We start from the raw sequence: 16,611 nt of genomic DNA, 5'->3' as shown, positions 1-16,611 counted from the left end.
AACTTTGTATATGGCATTCATCAAATAAATGAAACCAATGAGCATTTATTGATCACTGAACTAGACTAAAATCTTCTTAAACCTCTGCCTATATTCTTTTTTCATCATATTATTATACAGATGATCATTTTTTTATTTACACAATTAATATACATATAATGATAATACATTTTTCAAATTAAGCTTGTAATAAAAAGAAACAATTAAAATATTGTATTCTGATAATACTATTTCCCAGAATTTGGGAATGCAGAAATCATCTAGTTACTCACTGGGCTTGCTTTGCAGACAACGTGTTGAAAGGAATAGGCACAAAATCTTTCTACCCTGAATAATAGTTTAAGGAAATTGCTTTATAAGTAGCAAAGCACTTGTACAAATTTGTCTTCAATAAACCTAATACAAAAAAAAATTGTCAAGCTCTCTAAAGATGATGTTATCCTGTTTAAGCTGCCCTCCAGTGTGCTTTTCTGGTCATGTCTGATTTATTTCATTCTTATAAAGCTTAGCATCTAGTCAGGTTAAACTACTGAAACACAAATTTTGCATGTTTCTTTCATCCATTTGCCTTGTAAGTGCTGTTAAATAAGCCTTGTATTTAAAAGTCAACATTTTTGTGTGCTAAAGCTACCTTACTAGTAACTCCTAAATCAAACACATTATATAATGTGTAAGAAACCATAATTGAGTAACTTGTTTCTTGTAGACATCAATATAAAAGTAGAAACTGATGATTTTCAAAGATAGTATCATTTATACATTCTGTAATAAAACTGCAAGCAGAACAACTTTAAATTCCCAGACAAGGTATGTTGAGAGGAAGTGAGTGGAACCACAACCACTCAGAGCTCCTGAGCCACTTGAGAAGCACATCTATCAAGCTTAAAGTTAGAAGAGGGCCTGCTGCACCAAGTACTCATATTGAACAATCAGTAAGCCATCTCAATGCCTATGGCAGCCCCAGGGAGATGCAAGTGTTGTTAGGGAAAGTGCAGGCAAGGGGTGAAGGAAGATGACATATATAAGCATAGAAAAACCTGTGTCATCTTTGGTAACTCTTTTGAACTATTAACTCATTGTAAGATGGTTATGGTCCACTTTCTCAGAAAGGAAGGAAATAACGAAAGAATGAAAGAGAAGGAGGTGGAGATACATGAAGGTGTTTGAAGTTACCTAGATTGAAAATGCAGGCATAGATTGAAAATGCAGGCAGCCAAGATGCCTTTTACCTAATCATCCCTTAGTCAGCTTCTCAATCTGATATTTCAACAAGATGCCAACAGTACCACTGTATTGCAAGACACACAGATAAAGGATGGACAGCAGAGCTTCATTTTCTGTTGGCATCATGAACACTCTCTTCTCAGTCCTGAGAGGGCAGATTCAGCACCACCCTGACTCTCACAGGGTCTGACATGCCTGCTCCCCATTTCTATGAGAGGTTTTCATCTTTTCCGTTGTGACTCTCTTACTAGAAAGAGACAGAAACCCTGACTCCTCATGCTGCCTAAACTTTCCACTAGTAGGTGGACCCAAGATAAAACACAGATGTACAAGCAATCAAGTTAAAGTTGTGTACTGAAAGCCACAGTTGTTATTAAGCCTTATAAATTATAAACTAAAAATAACTTCAGGAATTAAGAAATGTTATTTATTGCCCCTTAGTATACCCCCTTACCCCTTGCCATCTTCTGCAGTCAGGAGAGCTGGCCCTGGGGTCATGAGACAAGTGAGATGGACTTGCCCCTCACTGTTGTACCTCTCAGGAGAGCAAGCCCTGCACCTTGCCCAGCAGCACAGTAGAACCAACTCTGGAGGCAAGGGCAGGAAAGCAGGAGAGCTGACCTTTCCTCCTGTAGATGGTGGCATTGGGTGGCCTAGCCAGATCAGTGCTGGAGAGCTTGTTTGGTGGTGCCAATATAGGAGAGCTGGCAGGCTGACCAACTCAGCTACCACCCAGGACCCAATCCAAGATTTTGAGTTGGCACACCCCAAAATCTACATCATCTGTGCACTTTAGAGCACATGAAAGAGCTGGTCTTCCTGCTGATCCAAAGCTACAGGATCTCCATGATACAGGACAACTATAGGATGAGGGGGAGGAGTTCTGGTGGGGATCTAATACTGATGGTGTGATGGAGAAGCCTGAGACCTCAAACCAGACTAATGACTCATTGCAATGAACACTTGCAAATAAAGATGTGTAAACAGAGAGATATACTGTGGGATACACTGATACACTACAGCTTTCACAATGAGAGGGTTTTTTATGCTTTGTTTTGTTTTGTTTGTGTGCTTTTTTATTTTCTTTTGTGGGGAGAGGGTTCAAGGGATAGATAAGAGACAGAGAAATGAGTGGAACTGGAATGTATAATGTGGAACTCACAAAGAACCAATAAAAGTTTAAAACTCTTTAATATAATTTAACAAATACATAAGATAGTTATTTTTAAAAATAATATAGTAATTTGTTATAAACTTTAATGACAGCTGGCGGTTCAGGGACAAGGTCTCCTATTCAAGTCATAACCATAGTTTGACCCCCTGTGCAGTACTGTGGTGAGCCAAGAATCAGACAGATACATGGGAGGCAGAATGATCTTGTCATCAACATTTCCTTTAAAGATTTCCTGATGAGGATTTGGTTCCTCCGAGAAAGAAAGAAAGAGTGCCACCAATAATACTAGAGGAAGAAGCATGCAAGCAGAAGAGAGAAGTTCCAAAGCCTATGTGCACAGAATCCCTGCTCTCCTTTCTGTCATCTTGGACTCATGTGAAAACTCAGCCCCATTTCTTCCCTCGGATAGGTCCTTGTGAGAGATGGCATCAACCTGCTGCTCAGGGCTTATCATGGCCACATCTCTCCCATTGATTCAGAGCAGTCATTGAAGGGAGAGATGTGGGTATGGAGATGTGGCAGACATGACACAAGATATATATTTTTAAACCTTAATTATATACAAAACCACAAAATGAAAACAGGGCCTAAATGCTGCCTATGAAAAATGTAATGTTTAATAAATACTTAGTTTATGCACTAATTACTCGCAAGCGCGCGCGCACACACACACACACACACACACACACACACACCAGCATCCTCAGGCAGAAAGAGCCATGCCACAGGAATGGGAAAAAAAAAGAAAAAAATCTCTACCTACTATGCTCCCTTTTGTTGGTTGTGGACTTTTAAAGTAATAAATACTTCACTAAGGATCATTTCAGCAAGCCACTGTGTTGTTTTCTGACTGGGCCTGACAATCCTAGGGTATTCGTAAAAATTAAAGAAGGTATTTTAGAGTAAATTCTGTTAAATCCTTCACTCACAACACAAATGCAAACAAAACTGAAGTTTAGTAGTGATGATCTCAAAGTACTAAATAGAGAAAAGGGGTTTTGTTCTCAGCCCTCTTCTACCTTTGAGGCCACAGATACATACAGTGCTATTGACAGGAAGAGTTGCAGTTAGAAGAGAGTGAGCAGGATCCGAGAAACCCTTCATCTGATTCAGTGTAAAAAAAAAAAATGGAACTGAAATAGGAAATGAGACTTCACAATATACATAAGCTTTCCAAAATTTGGTTTAAGATAAGTCTTTGATGACTTCACATTGCCATGATTCTTAATGATAACAAGGACCATAATTAGTGCATAACTAACTACATATTAAACATTACAGTTTTCATAGGCAGCATTTAGGCCCTGTTTTCTTTTTGTGGTTTTGTACATAAGGAAAGTTTAACAACCCAACACTAACATTTTTTTTTTTTTTTACCAAATTCTAACTTCACCACTTTGTGACCACTTGAAAGTGTCACCTGGCCTCAGCTCCCTTGTCAGTAAAATCAGGTAACATGTACTTATCTCACAGACGTCTTGTGAGGATTAGGCCACACTTGGCAAATGTCTAACACCTACTGTGTACTCACCAATTATCATTAGTGCTCTTGATTTGAGGTAGTTGAATATTTAGCCCTTTTCTGTTGTGTGTGTGTGCGTGTGCGTATGCATGTGTGTGTGTGTGTGTGTGTGTGTGTGTGTGTGTGTGTGTGTATCTAAGTATATGCCATATGTTTCAGGTCCTCACAGGGGCCAGAAGAGGGCACTGGATTCTCTGGACTTGGAGTTATAGGCCACTGGGTACTGGGAGGAAGCACTCTTTGACCTTTTTCTGCATATCATTTTATATATTCAATACAATTTATAAGATTCCCTGAAAGATACAAGATATACATACACACACATAGAATTATTCAACCTTCATTGCCTCTAATTTGCACTACCATTACCTATAAAGCTTCACTCATAATTTAATGCTTGTGATTGAACATAGAGACTTATCCAAGTGAAGCAAACACACTATCACACACCCAAGCCTTGCAAAGCTTTAGAATATATATATGCCAGTATGGTAGAATCACCAACTCACAGAAACTAAATGGAAATTTATGGAGCTGGCTTTGCATATCGTCAGTAGACCTTAAAGCCTGTCCTGGGTGGCTTTAGTGGCAGCCAGAGTTAAGAACTAAGAAAAAGAGTAACCATGAAATTTCAGAAAGAACACCTGGGTTCATTCCTTCCACTCACCAGCAATTCTAGCTATGAAAAGGGAATATCAATCACTCAGAACCCAGTTCTACTTCCACAAGATGGGAAATAGACTCGAATGCAGTGGCTTCCATTGAGAGTACTAATGTAAGGTCAACACCCTGACATGTTCTGGAGAGCACGTTCTGAGCAAGGGGAGGCAGCAAACTGCTCAGGAGCTGGTGAATACAGGCGGTTGTGTACGAGCCAAGTTACTTATCTTGACATCTGGGAGAGAAGAGAAGACGCAAGACTGTACATTTCTCCAATGGGCAGTTCCAGAAAATGAATTTGCAGAAAAGTCTGTCGTGAGAAGTTCCCTAACATCCTCCTCCCTGAAAGAGAAGACTTCATTATCTCCCACTTCACTTTCCTCTTCATACACATGAAGTGAGTCGATTAAGATCCACAGTCACAGATATGCTAAAAGAAATGCAAACCATGACTTCTAGCACATTCTCCGAAGTGTTCAAATAGTAGACATTTTGCTTACCGTATCCAAACACCAAGTTAGCAGAAATGAAAAGTTAATTCTGATTATTTTTAGCTCATTCATCTCTCAATTGTAGTATTAAATGTATGCCAGGTGAAAGATTAGTCCGATACAAAATGAACTATAGAAACCACGAATCTAACTGGCATCCATGACCATGAATTCCCTATTATCTCCTGAGCACTAATCCAGGTACATTAACTGTGTCAGACACTGGAAACACATCTGTGTCCATTATCTGAGTAAGGAGCAGTGAGGCCTGTGTCATTGCACAGGCTGTGTGCTGTGCTCAGCTGAGTTGCTGGCTTGGTTTTAAATCAGTAAGGCATCCAACTGAGAACTAGTTTTTTTATATCATTCTCTCATGTTCTTACTTCTTTATCATTACATACAATATTATGGTCTTTATTGCTGTCTGAATTTGTTTTAGTAGTCTACATGTAACTGATAAATGTCTTTCCCAATGCCAATAATCTACCATTCATTTTTAACATTACACATTATGATCTGTCTGTACTAGGGTTACTCTTAATGTATTGAAATACCATGACCAAAGCAAGTTGGTGAGGAGAGGGATCACTTGGCTTACACTTCCACATAGCTGTTTATCACTGAAGGAAGTCAGGACAGAAACTCAAACAGGGCAGGGACCTGGAAGCAGGAGCTGATGCAGAGGCCATGGAGGAGTGCTGCTTACTGGCTTGCTTCTGATAGCTTGAGGAGCCTAACTACCAGCTCAGGAATGGCACCACCTACAATGGGCTGAGCCTCCCCCATCAATAACTAATTAGGAAAATGCCTTAATAGCCAGATCTTATGGAGCCTTTTTCTCAATGAACGTTCTCTCTTTTTAAGAACAGCAGTAGCAGTGGAGTGGAGCCAGCCTGAGCCTAGAAGACAAGCTGAGTGTGCTGAAGAGGGCAGAGCTGGAGAAGTAACTATGCTCCCCAGAAGAGTCCACAAGATCACGGGTGAATCCCAGACACTGGACACTGAGTCATATATACTGTTGGGATTTTGTTCTGCTCGGTTCGAATTGTGGTTGTGCCCTAGTTTTTTCCTCCTGAAGAAGGTACTTAATTGACTTTTGATTTGTAGGAGCACACAATGGAAGGACTTTGAACTTTTAAAAGAGGTTTTGAATTTTTAAAGAGATTGGCTATTTTAAAGAGACTGAAAATTTAATGTGTTTGAATTTGTAAAGACTGTGGAACTTTTAAAATTATTTATGTTTTTAATGTAAGATGTTGGAGATGAATAAGAAAGGGAAGGGGCAGCTTGACAGGGGTGTATCTGTGTGTCACGTTGACAAAGGGGTCATTTGTTTTGGCTAGTCTTAAGTCAACTTGATACACAAACTGAAAAAGGAAAACCTCAGTTGAGAAAATGCCCAATCCATTGTGGGTGGGGCTACCGCTGGCCTGCGTTCTATATGAAAGCAGGCTGAGCACGTCATGAGGAGCAAGTCAGTAAGCAGCACTCCTCCATGGCCTCTGCATCAGCTCCTGCCTCCAGGTTCCTGCCCTGTTTTGAGTTCCTGTCCTGACTTCCTTCAATGATGAACAACTATGTGGTTTTGTAAGCCAAATAAGCCCTTTCCTATTGGTCATGGTGTTTCATCACAGCAATAGTAACCCCAACTAAGACATCATCTCTTATGGAGGGCCATATATGAGCTCTTTTGTTAAGCACACCCCACTCAGAAGGTTCTAGAGCATTTTTGTTTAGGCTAATTAATAAAAAGTCTTCTTTTAAATGTTGGGTGTATCCAGAAAGTGAAATACTACAGAAAAGAATTTCATTTAGAGCTAGGCATTGTGACACATGCCTATAGTCCTAGTTTCTCAGGAGGCTGAGGCAAGAGAATTATTTGAACACAGGAGTTCAAGGACAATCCAAGAAATAGGAGATGTCATTTTTTAAAAATGTAGATCTATTTTTAAGCAACTTACGATGTTTAATATATTCTTACAAATATATACAGTAAGTTGCAGAGTTCTGTAAACTCTAAGTTTACTCAGGTTGTGTGAACATTCTGGAAAAATAAGAAATTGTTAATAAATATTAGTTTGAAGACAGGGAAATAAGAGGTACTTTACTTTCTAGTTTATCTTGTTTTGTCTTGTTAAAATCATTTCCCAAAAGTATGTTTTATTTTATAATTTATTAAATGCACTGTGTAGCTCCTTTCAATTTTATGTGTTCATCTTCCTGTTTAGGGGAATTGAAGAAGAGAGAAAACAATCCCAGGTCATATTTCAGCTCTCATAGAAAATAGCTACAGGATGAAAATGCATTGTGAGACAGGCCTCCTACTTTTATGAGGGAATGGTACAATTATCGTCTTTTACTATGTAGTAAGCAGTGTGCTCAAAGTTCAACTTCGGAAACTTGCAAGGTCTGTCTTTATTCTCCTCAATAACATAGTTGAAAAAAGAGTGTTTCCGCTAACTACCTTACACATTTTTTGCATTTATTAAATTTAAAAGAGACTTTTAAAACCTTTAGATAAATAGAAGTTAAATAATCAAGTATTTCTAAAATCCTTTGTGTGGGAGGTGCATGTGTGTGCACATGTATGTGTTTGTATGTGCTTACATGTGCTTGTGTGGTTGCTAATTGGATTGCCAATCTGGCCTGTTTTAATTCTTACATTTAGTAATTGGACATCTAAATCTGTTTTTTTTTTTCACAACAACAAAAAAATGTTTTCCATAAAGAAATCAGAGTTTCAACTCTAGAATATATCAACTTTCTACCACAGAACAAATATGATTGCTTTGAATTTAAGCATTGTTTTCCTTTGTTCCTATAACCTTTAACTATAACTCTAGGCATCTTTTGTGTTAGCAACATCACAAATGCGCTAAGAATAGATAAAAGTCCATGCTGTTAAAGAACATTTTTGAAACTGAAAAAAAAATAAATGCAGCAGAAAGCTACTTTTAAGTTTTTGAATACCTCCTATTCATAAAAAATAGAGAATTTCAAACTTGGGAGTTTTATATTGCAGCCAAATTTCTACAAAATCTCCTATTTTTTCCAAATTCTGACCTGGGGCACTTCACCCCCAATCATCACTTGTGCCTTCCATTCAACTAGCATCTTGTCAAATCTGGCTGCAAGATTAAGTTTCCCAATTCAGAATTCAATATTGTAACCCTAGGGATATAAGATCCAAGCTGGAACATTCTGTTTTTTTAAAACTGGATAAAATTGTTTCAGCCCAGAGACCACGGTTGGCCCAGACCATAATGATGAATCTTCAAGACTGACAGTAAGTGAAATGGGTTTGATGGTCTTGGCTTTCCTCGTGCACATTAAGCAGCATTTTACATTTGTCCTGACTCCTGACCTTTGGGAGGACAGGTTGAGAGAATCTTATGTTCTCATATTATGTAAGGCTTACAAAATTAACTAGCTCTGACAGAGCAGTGTGGCCTGCCATGGGCTGGCTTTTTGTGCCTTTCTCCACTTCCTGCCCACGCTGGCCTCCAGTTTTAGAGAAGCAGAGCTGAAGAGCGAAGATGTCTTTTCCCATGCTGCTTCAGTATCATTGAGGCTCCTAGTACCCATGCTTCTGTTTCTATATAACAGTTGCTTCTCTCTCTCAGAAATAATGTATCTTATTTAAAAAGAAAGAAAGAAAGAAAGAAAGAAAAGAAAAGAAAAGAAAAGAAAAGAAAAGAATATGGATGTGAATTCTGCACCAAACCCCTTTATGCTTAAAAGGTAACTTAGGCTGTCTATAAATGATGTACTTTGTTCTCTTTAGGGGCGTTTGCCTGAGTCCCAATGAATGCTACAAAATCTTAACTTTTCAAAGTACACCTGTTTATCCAAGACACTGAATGCTGGAGAAATGTTTTCTTCTTAAAATAATTTCTAAATGTTCATTTAAAAGCAACATTGACACAAAATTAAGTCCCAGAAACACCTACCAGAGTAAGTCACTACTACATAACTTCAGAGTACCAGTTAAACTCTTCTTAAAATGCTCCAAGTATGTCTAAAAAAGGAGTTTTTTATTTCTGAGATTCGTGTATGATATCAACACAAAAGAAGCTTTCTTTCTATAAAAAATTTTATTTGTCTTAGATTGTTTTCACTATATGATCTCAGCTCAAGTAGTTGTGAGATAACCATAAACACACTCATACACACACACACACACACACACACACATACACACACACATACACACACACACACACACATACACACACACACTAGGCCAATGTGTTGGTGAGCTTGCTGCACATTCTTGAGCACTCTTCTGTCCTTATAGAGTTTCTGCTGCCAGACAACCCACCAAGGTTCACTGTTCACATCTTACTCATTCCTCTACTCTGGATCACAGTGGAAAAGAACAAATCGGCTGAAGGCAGATAACAATGAGTGAAGAGAATGCAATGCCAGAGCAATACACCGGAGTGAGTTAGCCTTCTCGTTAAAGGTATTTGCTCATTTATTTCCATCTTTGACTATAGAAATAAAGAGTTGGTAATTACATGGAGCAACCCTAACCCTAACCCTAACCCTAGCCCTAACCATAACCATAACCCATAACCCTAACCCTAACCCTAAACCTAACCCCAACCCATAATCCTAACCCTAACACCTAACCCTAACCCCTAACCCTACCCCTAACCCTAACCCTAACCCATAACCTCTAACCCCTAACCCCTACCTCTAACCCTAACCCTAACCCTAACCCTAACCCCTAACCCTAACCCTAACCCTAACCCGAACCCCTAACCCTACACCTAACCCTAACCCTTCACACAGGAGCAACCTACCTCTCAAAATCGATGACATTTAGATTATTTGGTTGATTGTCCATCCACCCAATTCCTGCCCAGGGATCATCCTTTAATTAGAAAAGCACTGCCAAAGACAGTGGTGATGCAGTTGACTGGGATCAGAACCCAGGATCAACTGCTAAATCGTCTGGTAAAGAACATCCTTCCTATCAAGTGGAGTTTAAAGCTAGTGATAAAACAAAGCTATTTCCAAAGGCCAGCTGGGTAGAAGACAAAAAAGTATCTTACCATGTAAAGAAAATCTAGAAAAAAATTTAATACAAATAATCAAAGATGCTTTCAATTGTTATTTATATATGGCTTTTGTCTACAAAATGTTGGCTCTGAAATAACAATACAGTCATTTATCCATAAAATAAACAAAATTAACATGAGCTTAGTTTAACCCAGGAAATGAAGTTATTAGGTAGAAACCAAGCAGTTTTCACCCTCACTGACTCACACTGCTGGACTAGAAGATGAAGAAAACATGGGATGAGGAATGATCCTTCCTGAGGCTGTGCCTTCCTTGAGATCCTTCCTCAAAGGAGACTCAAAAGAGACATGTAAAGAGAAAGACTGGCACAAATCTCAGAAGAGTTCAAGATAGTGTGGCTCAATAGAGCCGTTTAAATGTGCTCAGGAAACAAGAACTGTGTCTGCCATTGATTTCACTGGAACACATTAAAGCTGTAAAAAGGAGAAAGGAAAGTAAAAGGAAAAGAAGAGAACAGAAAGGAAACAGAGAGAGAGAGAAGGAAAGAGGACAGGGATGCTGGCTTGAGTTTCTATTTAGAACAACTATACGGTTGTTTAGCATAAATGCAAATTAATTTTAAAGTAGTATAATTTATGTTTTTTATTCATGTCTATTATATGGTCAATAGTTACCTTATCCCAAATTGTTTCTTTGTATCTTTGCATTTTATTTCCAACGCTACTTTCTGTTTGATCAGATGTTATAACATAGCAAGAGCTTAAGAAGCATGACGCAATTGAAAAGAGTGTGTTTTTCCACTTTTGCAGATATGTTCAAAGCTAATTCTGATAAAGCCAAAAGAGAAAGATGCTTTAAACTGCCTGGTAACACACAGTGTCCACACCAAGGCGAGTGATTGGGAAAATGTCTTTCTTCCCTGCCCTCCAGCCGGTACTCAGGATTTCATAGGCAGCTCAACACAGGCAAACTTCTTTTCGCATGCTTATTTCACATATTACCACTGCCTTGATAAAATGGCTTCATAATTTAAACTTTGATTTTAAAATATTCAAAAGATAATAAGAATTGAGAGTACCAGACAAGAATCACCTAAGCAGTGTTAGACAGGCCTCTAAATTTCTATCTATTGAAGCATTTGACAAGCCCAATATTAGTGAATCTATCACCATTCTGTACCAGAAGAATAATCTTTCATTAAGTTGCATTTTTCTAATACACTAACCACCTATTCAGCTCAAAGGGAAGTGATTATTATTTTTTTTTTACTAAATCTGAACAATAACAATTTCTCATCCCTGAAATGTCTACATTTACTGGGGCAATATATCAATTTCAAAAAATGTCGCTCAGATCCATGTGACTTTTCCTAAAGTATATGCGGGTCACATTTGGCATATGTAAGACAGAGTTAGGTAAGCCTCGATGTTTAATTCGTATGTATTTGGCGTGTGTACATTTGGTCTAAGCAGAATGATGATAATGTGTGTGTCATTTACGTACTCCCTGGGTGAATTATACCTCACACTAGCTTGAATGTGCTTCAGGTAAGCGCCTTATTCTTAGAAACCCTGGACTGTTTTTGGAACAAGAGAAGATATAAATAAATCTATATTTTAGTGTTTTGATGCTAAAACATGACTTTTAAAACATGTTTTAACACTAGAATATAAGTGTGAAAGAACATGCACTTTAAGATGCTGCCACAAGTCGAGTGCAGGACACACAGTCAGAACAGCGTCTCAGAGCCATTCACACAGCCTTCTAATGGACGACTGTGAAACACTGCAAACTTAATAAACCTACTTTTAAAAAAAAGGATCTGCTTTCCAGAGAAGGAAAACTGCAAATGCTTTTAAATACTCCTTCAATATTGTGAGAGTTTTGAAATGTCCATGCATTAATTCTTTTATATTCTAGCAATGTCCTCTGGGGTTGTACCCATGACCCAGTCATTTCTCTATTACTGGCAAACTCTTAAATACATGTAATAAGCACTTTTTAAAAAAATAAATCTACTTTTCTGTATCTATTTTTAATACACAATGTAGCATCATCTATTGATAATATTTGTTAAATAGCATACGGACTTATACTGCCCAGACCCTCAGAGCTGCACATCAGCATGGTAGATCTGCCAGTTTCTCTGGGGACCAAAGTGTCAAAAGGAGAATTGGACATAGTAACCAGTTTCCATGAAATGAGCAAAAACAAAACAATAAAAACAGCTGCAATTCCGGTGGGCTAATCTGTCACTCAAAACCACAGGTCTACAAATGAGAAAAGAGGAAGTAAACATTTAATGACCTTAAGAGGTGAAAATTTGAGCCTTTATTTATAAATGGTAATTCAAGCCCATGAATCAAAGTCTCCTTAACTGCCGAGCTTGAATTTATTTGAAATCATCTGAAAGATAAGAACTCAGCTTTGGGAACAAGGGAGTTTGCTACAGATAATTACTATCAAAATCTGGTTTGATTTCTAAAAATTGTATGAATGAATCAAGTTTCTTGGTCTTGATATACTAGGCAGAGACCTTGTTCTTCCAAGTCTAGACTGCTTAATTGCTTGCTTGAGGGAAGGAAAATCCTGGGGGAGAGGCACATATGAGCAATATCTGCTGTGTGAAGCCAGAACTCTCCCAAGCTAGATCATGACCAGTAATGCAGGCAGTTCTGCTCTGCCCTTCCCTCCAGTGCAAGCGACTATAGATATATGATCTTAGAGCTGAATGAAAAAAGAGAAGCAAAGCTGGTCACAATCGTGAGAACCAGTCAGTATTTTGAGCAAAAAACATAGCTCGTGACTGCTTATTTGCTTTTCTCACCCAAAGCCATTTAAAAACAAAAATCAGAACAGGAGGGACGCAAAAATAAATACATCAACTCGAATTCCAAACAGAAGAAGCAAACATTTGCATTATTAGGCAGGACTGTCCACATCTGCTAAATAGGTATTAGAAAATGTTTAGTCAATGGCTTGAAAACAAAGCATATCTTGCTTGGCTATGAGGGACTGCAAAGTAGTATTTTTTTTTCATTTTCTTTTTCTTATTGTTACAAGTAATCATTTGAAGAAATGTCCTTAGTTGTACTATAATAGTTAAAATGTATCCATTTCAATTGTTGGTCACTTCCATTTTTGTCTTTATAAACATAGATCAAATTTAGACTTTCATGGTATACATCAAAGACTGTACAGTATTTCCCCCTTTCTTTAGATATTTTTGCTTCCATTTCAAATGGAAAAAAATGAATATTCCAGTACATGCCTTTGAGCACTGAAATTTTTACAATCTTAAGAATAATCACTTCTGCAATGTTTATCTCGACAGTAAGAATAAGTTTTTTAAAACAAATAATTTATTAAAATAATGCCAGAAAATACAGCTATTTGAATGCAACTATTTGCAAAGTATCCATAACAAGTCCTTTAGACTTGCAGTTTCTGGACATAAACCTTAGGAAATTCTTGAGGACACACAAGATACAAAGCTAAGGAATAAAGGCAAGTACTTAAATCTTGGTAAATCACAAATCTTGTGTTTGTAAAATATACACTAATTCATCTTTAACAGTACAAAATGGAGCCTTTTAAAAGTATACACATTTATAATTTATTTCCAATAAAAAACTAAATAACTAACTAAAGTACTCCTTCTGATTTTTTTTCACCACAAACATATACAAAAGGAAATTAGAGTAATTTTTCCCAGTACTAACTGCCATAACTACTTTATAGGAAAATAGAACGTGCAACTGAAGAAAAGTTTTTTTAAACAGGACAAATGTCATGGGTTCAAATTTTAATCATACACAGCAACTTACTTTAACAGATATTTATTTAATTTGTCACTACAAATTTATTTGGACTCCAGTGGATATACTTCTGTCAGCAAACATTTGCAATGCAGCTGGTATTAGCAGTATATAAAATTAGTTGAATATTTTCTCCTGACAAATATATGCACACAGCCTTCACTTTATAATAGGCCAACAGAACAAAAAACAACTTAAAAGTTTAAAAAGAATGTTTTTGTTTCTGTTGAAACAAACATATACTTCTTTTAAAATAGTGTGAGCTTATAGAAATATGGTATTCTGTATCTGACATTTTCCATCTAGAGATGTGTTACGAGCCTTGCTAGTATTAATAAGCCATATGTCCTCAGTCCCCTGAAGCACTTTGCTCTAATTTTGTTGCAGACAGAGTAAGAAGGAAGTTGACTAGCATGCAATTAACATACAGTAAACACATTTCTTGTCTTCATCTTGCCAGCTTGCCTAGGCTGGAGAGTGTGCAAAAACCCCAAAACTTTTTAGAGTTCATAAATATTCGTAACCACATTCTGATTTACAAGTTAACAATTCGTAAGCAAGCATAGAGAACTTAGAGAAAATTTTAACAAAAAGAGCACATTTGAAAGAAAAAAACTGTATATATGCCTCTATTTTTTTTTTTTTTTTTTTTTGCACACCCCACCCCCATCACAGAAAAGATCAGGCTCCCTCCAGCAGGGCACATCCTTCCTTTCAGCACTTCAGTTATCAGAAGGCAAATGAAAAGACAATGACCTTTCCTCCTCTCATTTAGCTTACAACACGAACACTTAAGCACAAACATAAAGTACAGATTTAACAGAAAACACCAGACAGAGAGAGCAGGACTCACTGACCCATTTGGAAGACAAAGACGACAGAACAGCAAAGCTCTAAAAATCAGCTTGTGAGGCCTCTGAGAGATATTCTTCTGGCATTTCATCACAGCAGCCCCAGACCAGTTCACCTCCCTGGATACAGAGAGGAGGAACTAAATAGAGCTGTTTATTAAAGCTGATGTGCTGGATTGCATTAGGAAGCGCGGGCAGGCCACCTGGACCTTTCAGATTGTGGCGGTGTTTAATTTGCAGCCTGCCCCTGTGCAGCAGAGGAGGCGATGGCTACTACTACGTTACCAGGCTCAGTCACACACCACCGGGGCTAGGAGTAAAGAAAGGCACTTGTATTTGTGTACTCATATTTTCCATATAGAGAGAGGAAGATAGAACACAATCCAAATGAAAATATTGAATAGCACAATAAAAAAAAAATTGTAACTACTGCCTGGAAAGCATGGCACTTTATTTTCTTCTCACACTTTATTTTTTTCAGAGATCACAATCTAAGCAGAAAAAAAAATGCTTAAAATGAAAGTTTTTCATATTCAGCCCAAGTCATAAATTTGATATGCTCTTTGAATTTCTTGGTGGTGTTTTTGTTTTGGTTTCTGTTTAAGAACATCACACTGAAGTTTCCAGCTGAGCTTCCCTAGCCAGATTTAATGGGCGCCTTTTGCCTTTCGCACTTCCAGCTCTGCGCTGGCAGGTAGCTGAAGACACAGATAGAAAGATGGTACAGTAAATATGAATTATGTGAATCATATGGTGAGACCCTTGTGGAAAAAGGGGAGTTGAGAAATGGCTGACTCCATACCTGACCAATTACAGCTTGCATGGTCCCCGTGTCCTGCTGCGCTGGGAGATCGCAATCCATCATATGATGCCTTTGAAAAGGAGAATGGGGGTTTCTGGCATGCATCTGTCAATCAACTTCTGCACTCACAACCATCACCAAAAGCAAGGGGGGAAAAAAGTCAAGCTGCTCCACCAAATAGGATGAGACTGTCATGTGACCTCCGGCAGACACGCACACACATTCACTACCTCCATAGAGCGTAAGAATTTTCTGTAGATATGAAATGACATTGACAAATATCCAATACCAAGTAAATAAAGTGAGACAAACAGCTATTCACCAAAGACAAAACGTTAGCTGTAATCTTCTGCTAAAGGTATATATATAAAAAAATAAATAAAAACATGGGGATTTTTTTAATGCTCTAGAAATACATTTTAAAACAAAAAATAAAGATTTCATGTAACAATTGAGTCTTTTTATGACATAAACTTTTACAATTATAATTCACTGCTGGACTTCTCTTAAGCTATCCCTTGTGATTTTATTTTCAAAACTTCTAAATGACCTTTTGATGATATGCAATAACCTCTGCAGTTTCATATAAAGTCATCATTATAGAAAAGCTTAAAATGTTAACCATTTCGTATCAGCCCTGATATTTGTTGATTGGCAATGGATATACAATCATTTGTGTAAACTCTGATGAATACTCAAATATAAAATATTCAAAGTGTGTAAATAGTACTCACTAAACTTTTCATCTTCCAAAAGGTTAGAGAAGGATTTGCTTGAAGCTCATCCAAACTGAGGTGCCATAATGGCAAATATTTCCAGTTTTTCTCCATTTAAATAAAATTATTTGACCCTACACACTGTAGGACAGACTGCTGGCGTACTGTGGGTCATCTACTATAAGACATGAAAATAACCAGGTAGCCTTTTTTAACCCTCTCAGAATTAAGAACTTGACTTTGAAGAAAATCCTACAGACAATACAGACTGACTTTTAGAAAGGCCCAAAACACAAAACGGCACCACTCATTTAGTGATTTGTGA

General features: G+C 37.6%; 1 protein-coding gene across 1 annotated transcript in view; it reads right to left on the bottom strand.

Moving 5' to 3' along the window:
- The window catches only part of Pou6f2 (POU class 6 homeobox 2), a 489,703-nt gene extending 473,917 nt beyond the window's left edge, over positions 1–15,786 (bottom strand). The window contains exon 1 of the mRNA XM_034509572.2: positions 15,571–15,786. Within this exon, the coding sequence (XP_034365463.1) occupies positions 15,571–15,675 (105 nt within the window). The 5' untranslated portion in view covers positions 15,676–15,786. The remainder of the gene's footprint in view (positions 1–15,570) is intronic.
- Between the last annotated feature and the right edge of the window lie 825 nt (positions 15,787–16,611).

Source organism: Arvicanthis niloticus, chromosome 8, assembly GCF_011762505.2.
Source record: "Arvicanthis niloticus isolate mArvNil1 chromosome 8, mArvNil1.pat.X, whole genome shotgun sequence".
Classification (NCBI taxonomy): domain Eukaryota; kingdom Metazoa; phylum Chordata; class Mammalia; order Rodentia; family Muridae; genus Arvicanthis; species Arvicanthis niloticus.
Note: the sequence above shows the minus strand (reverse complement) of the source record. Positions and strands in the feature narration are given on the sequence as shown.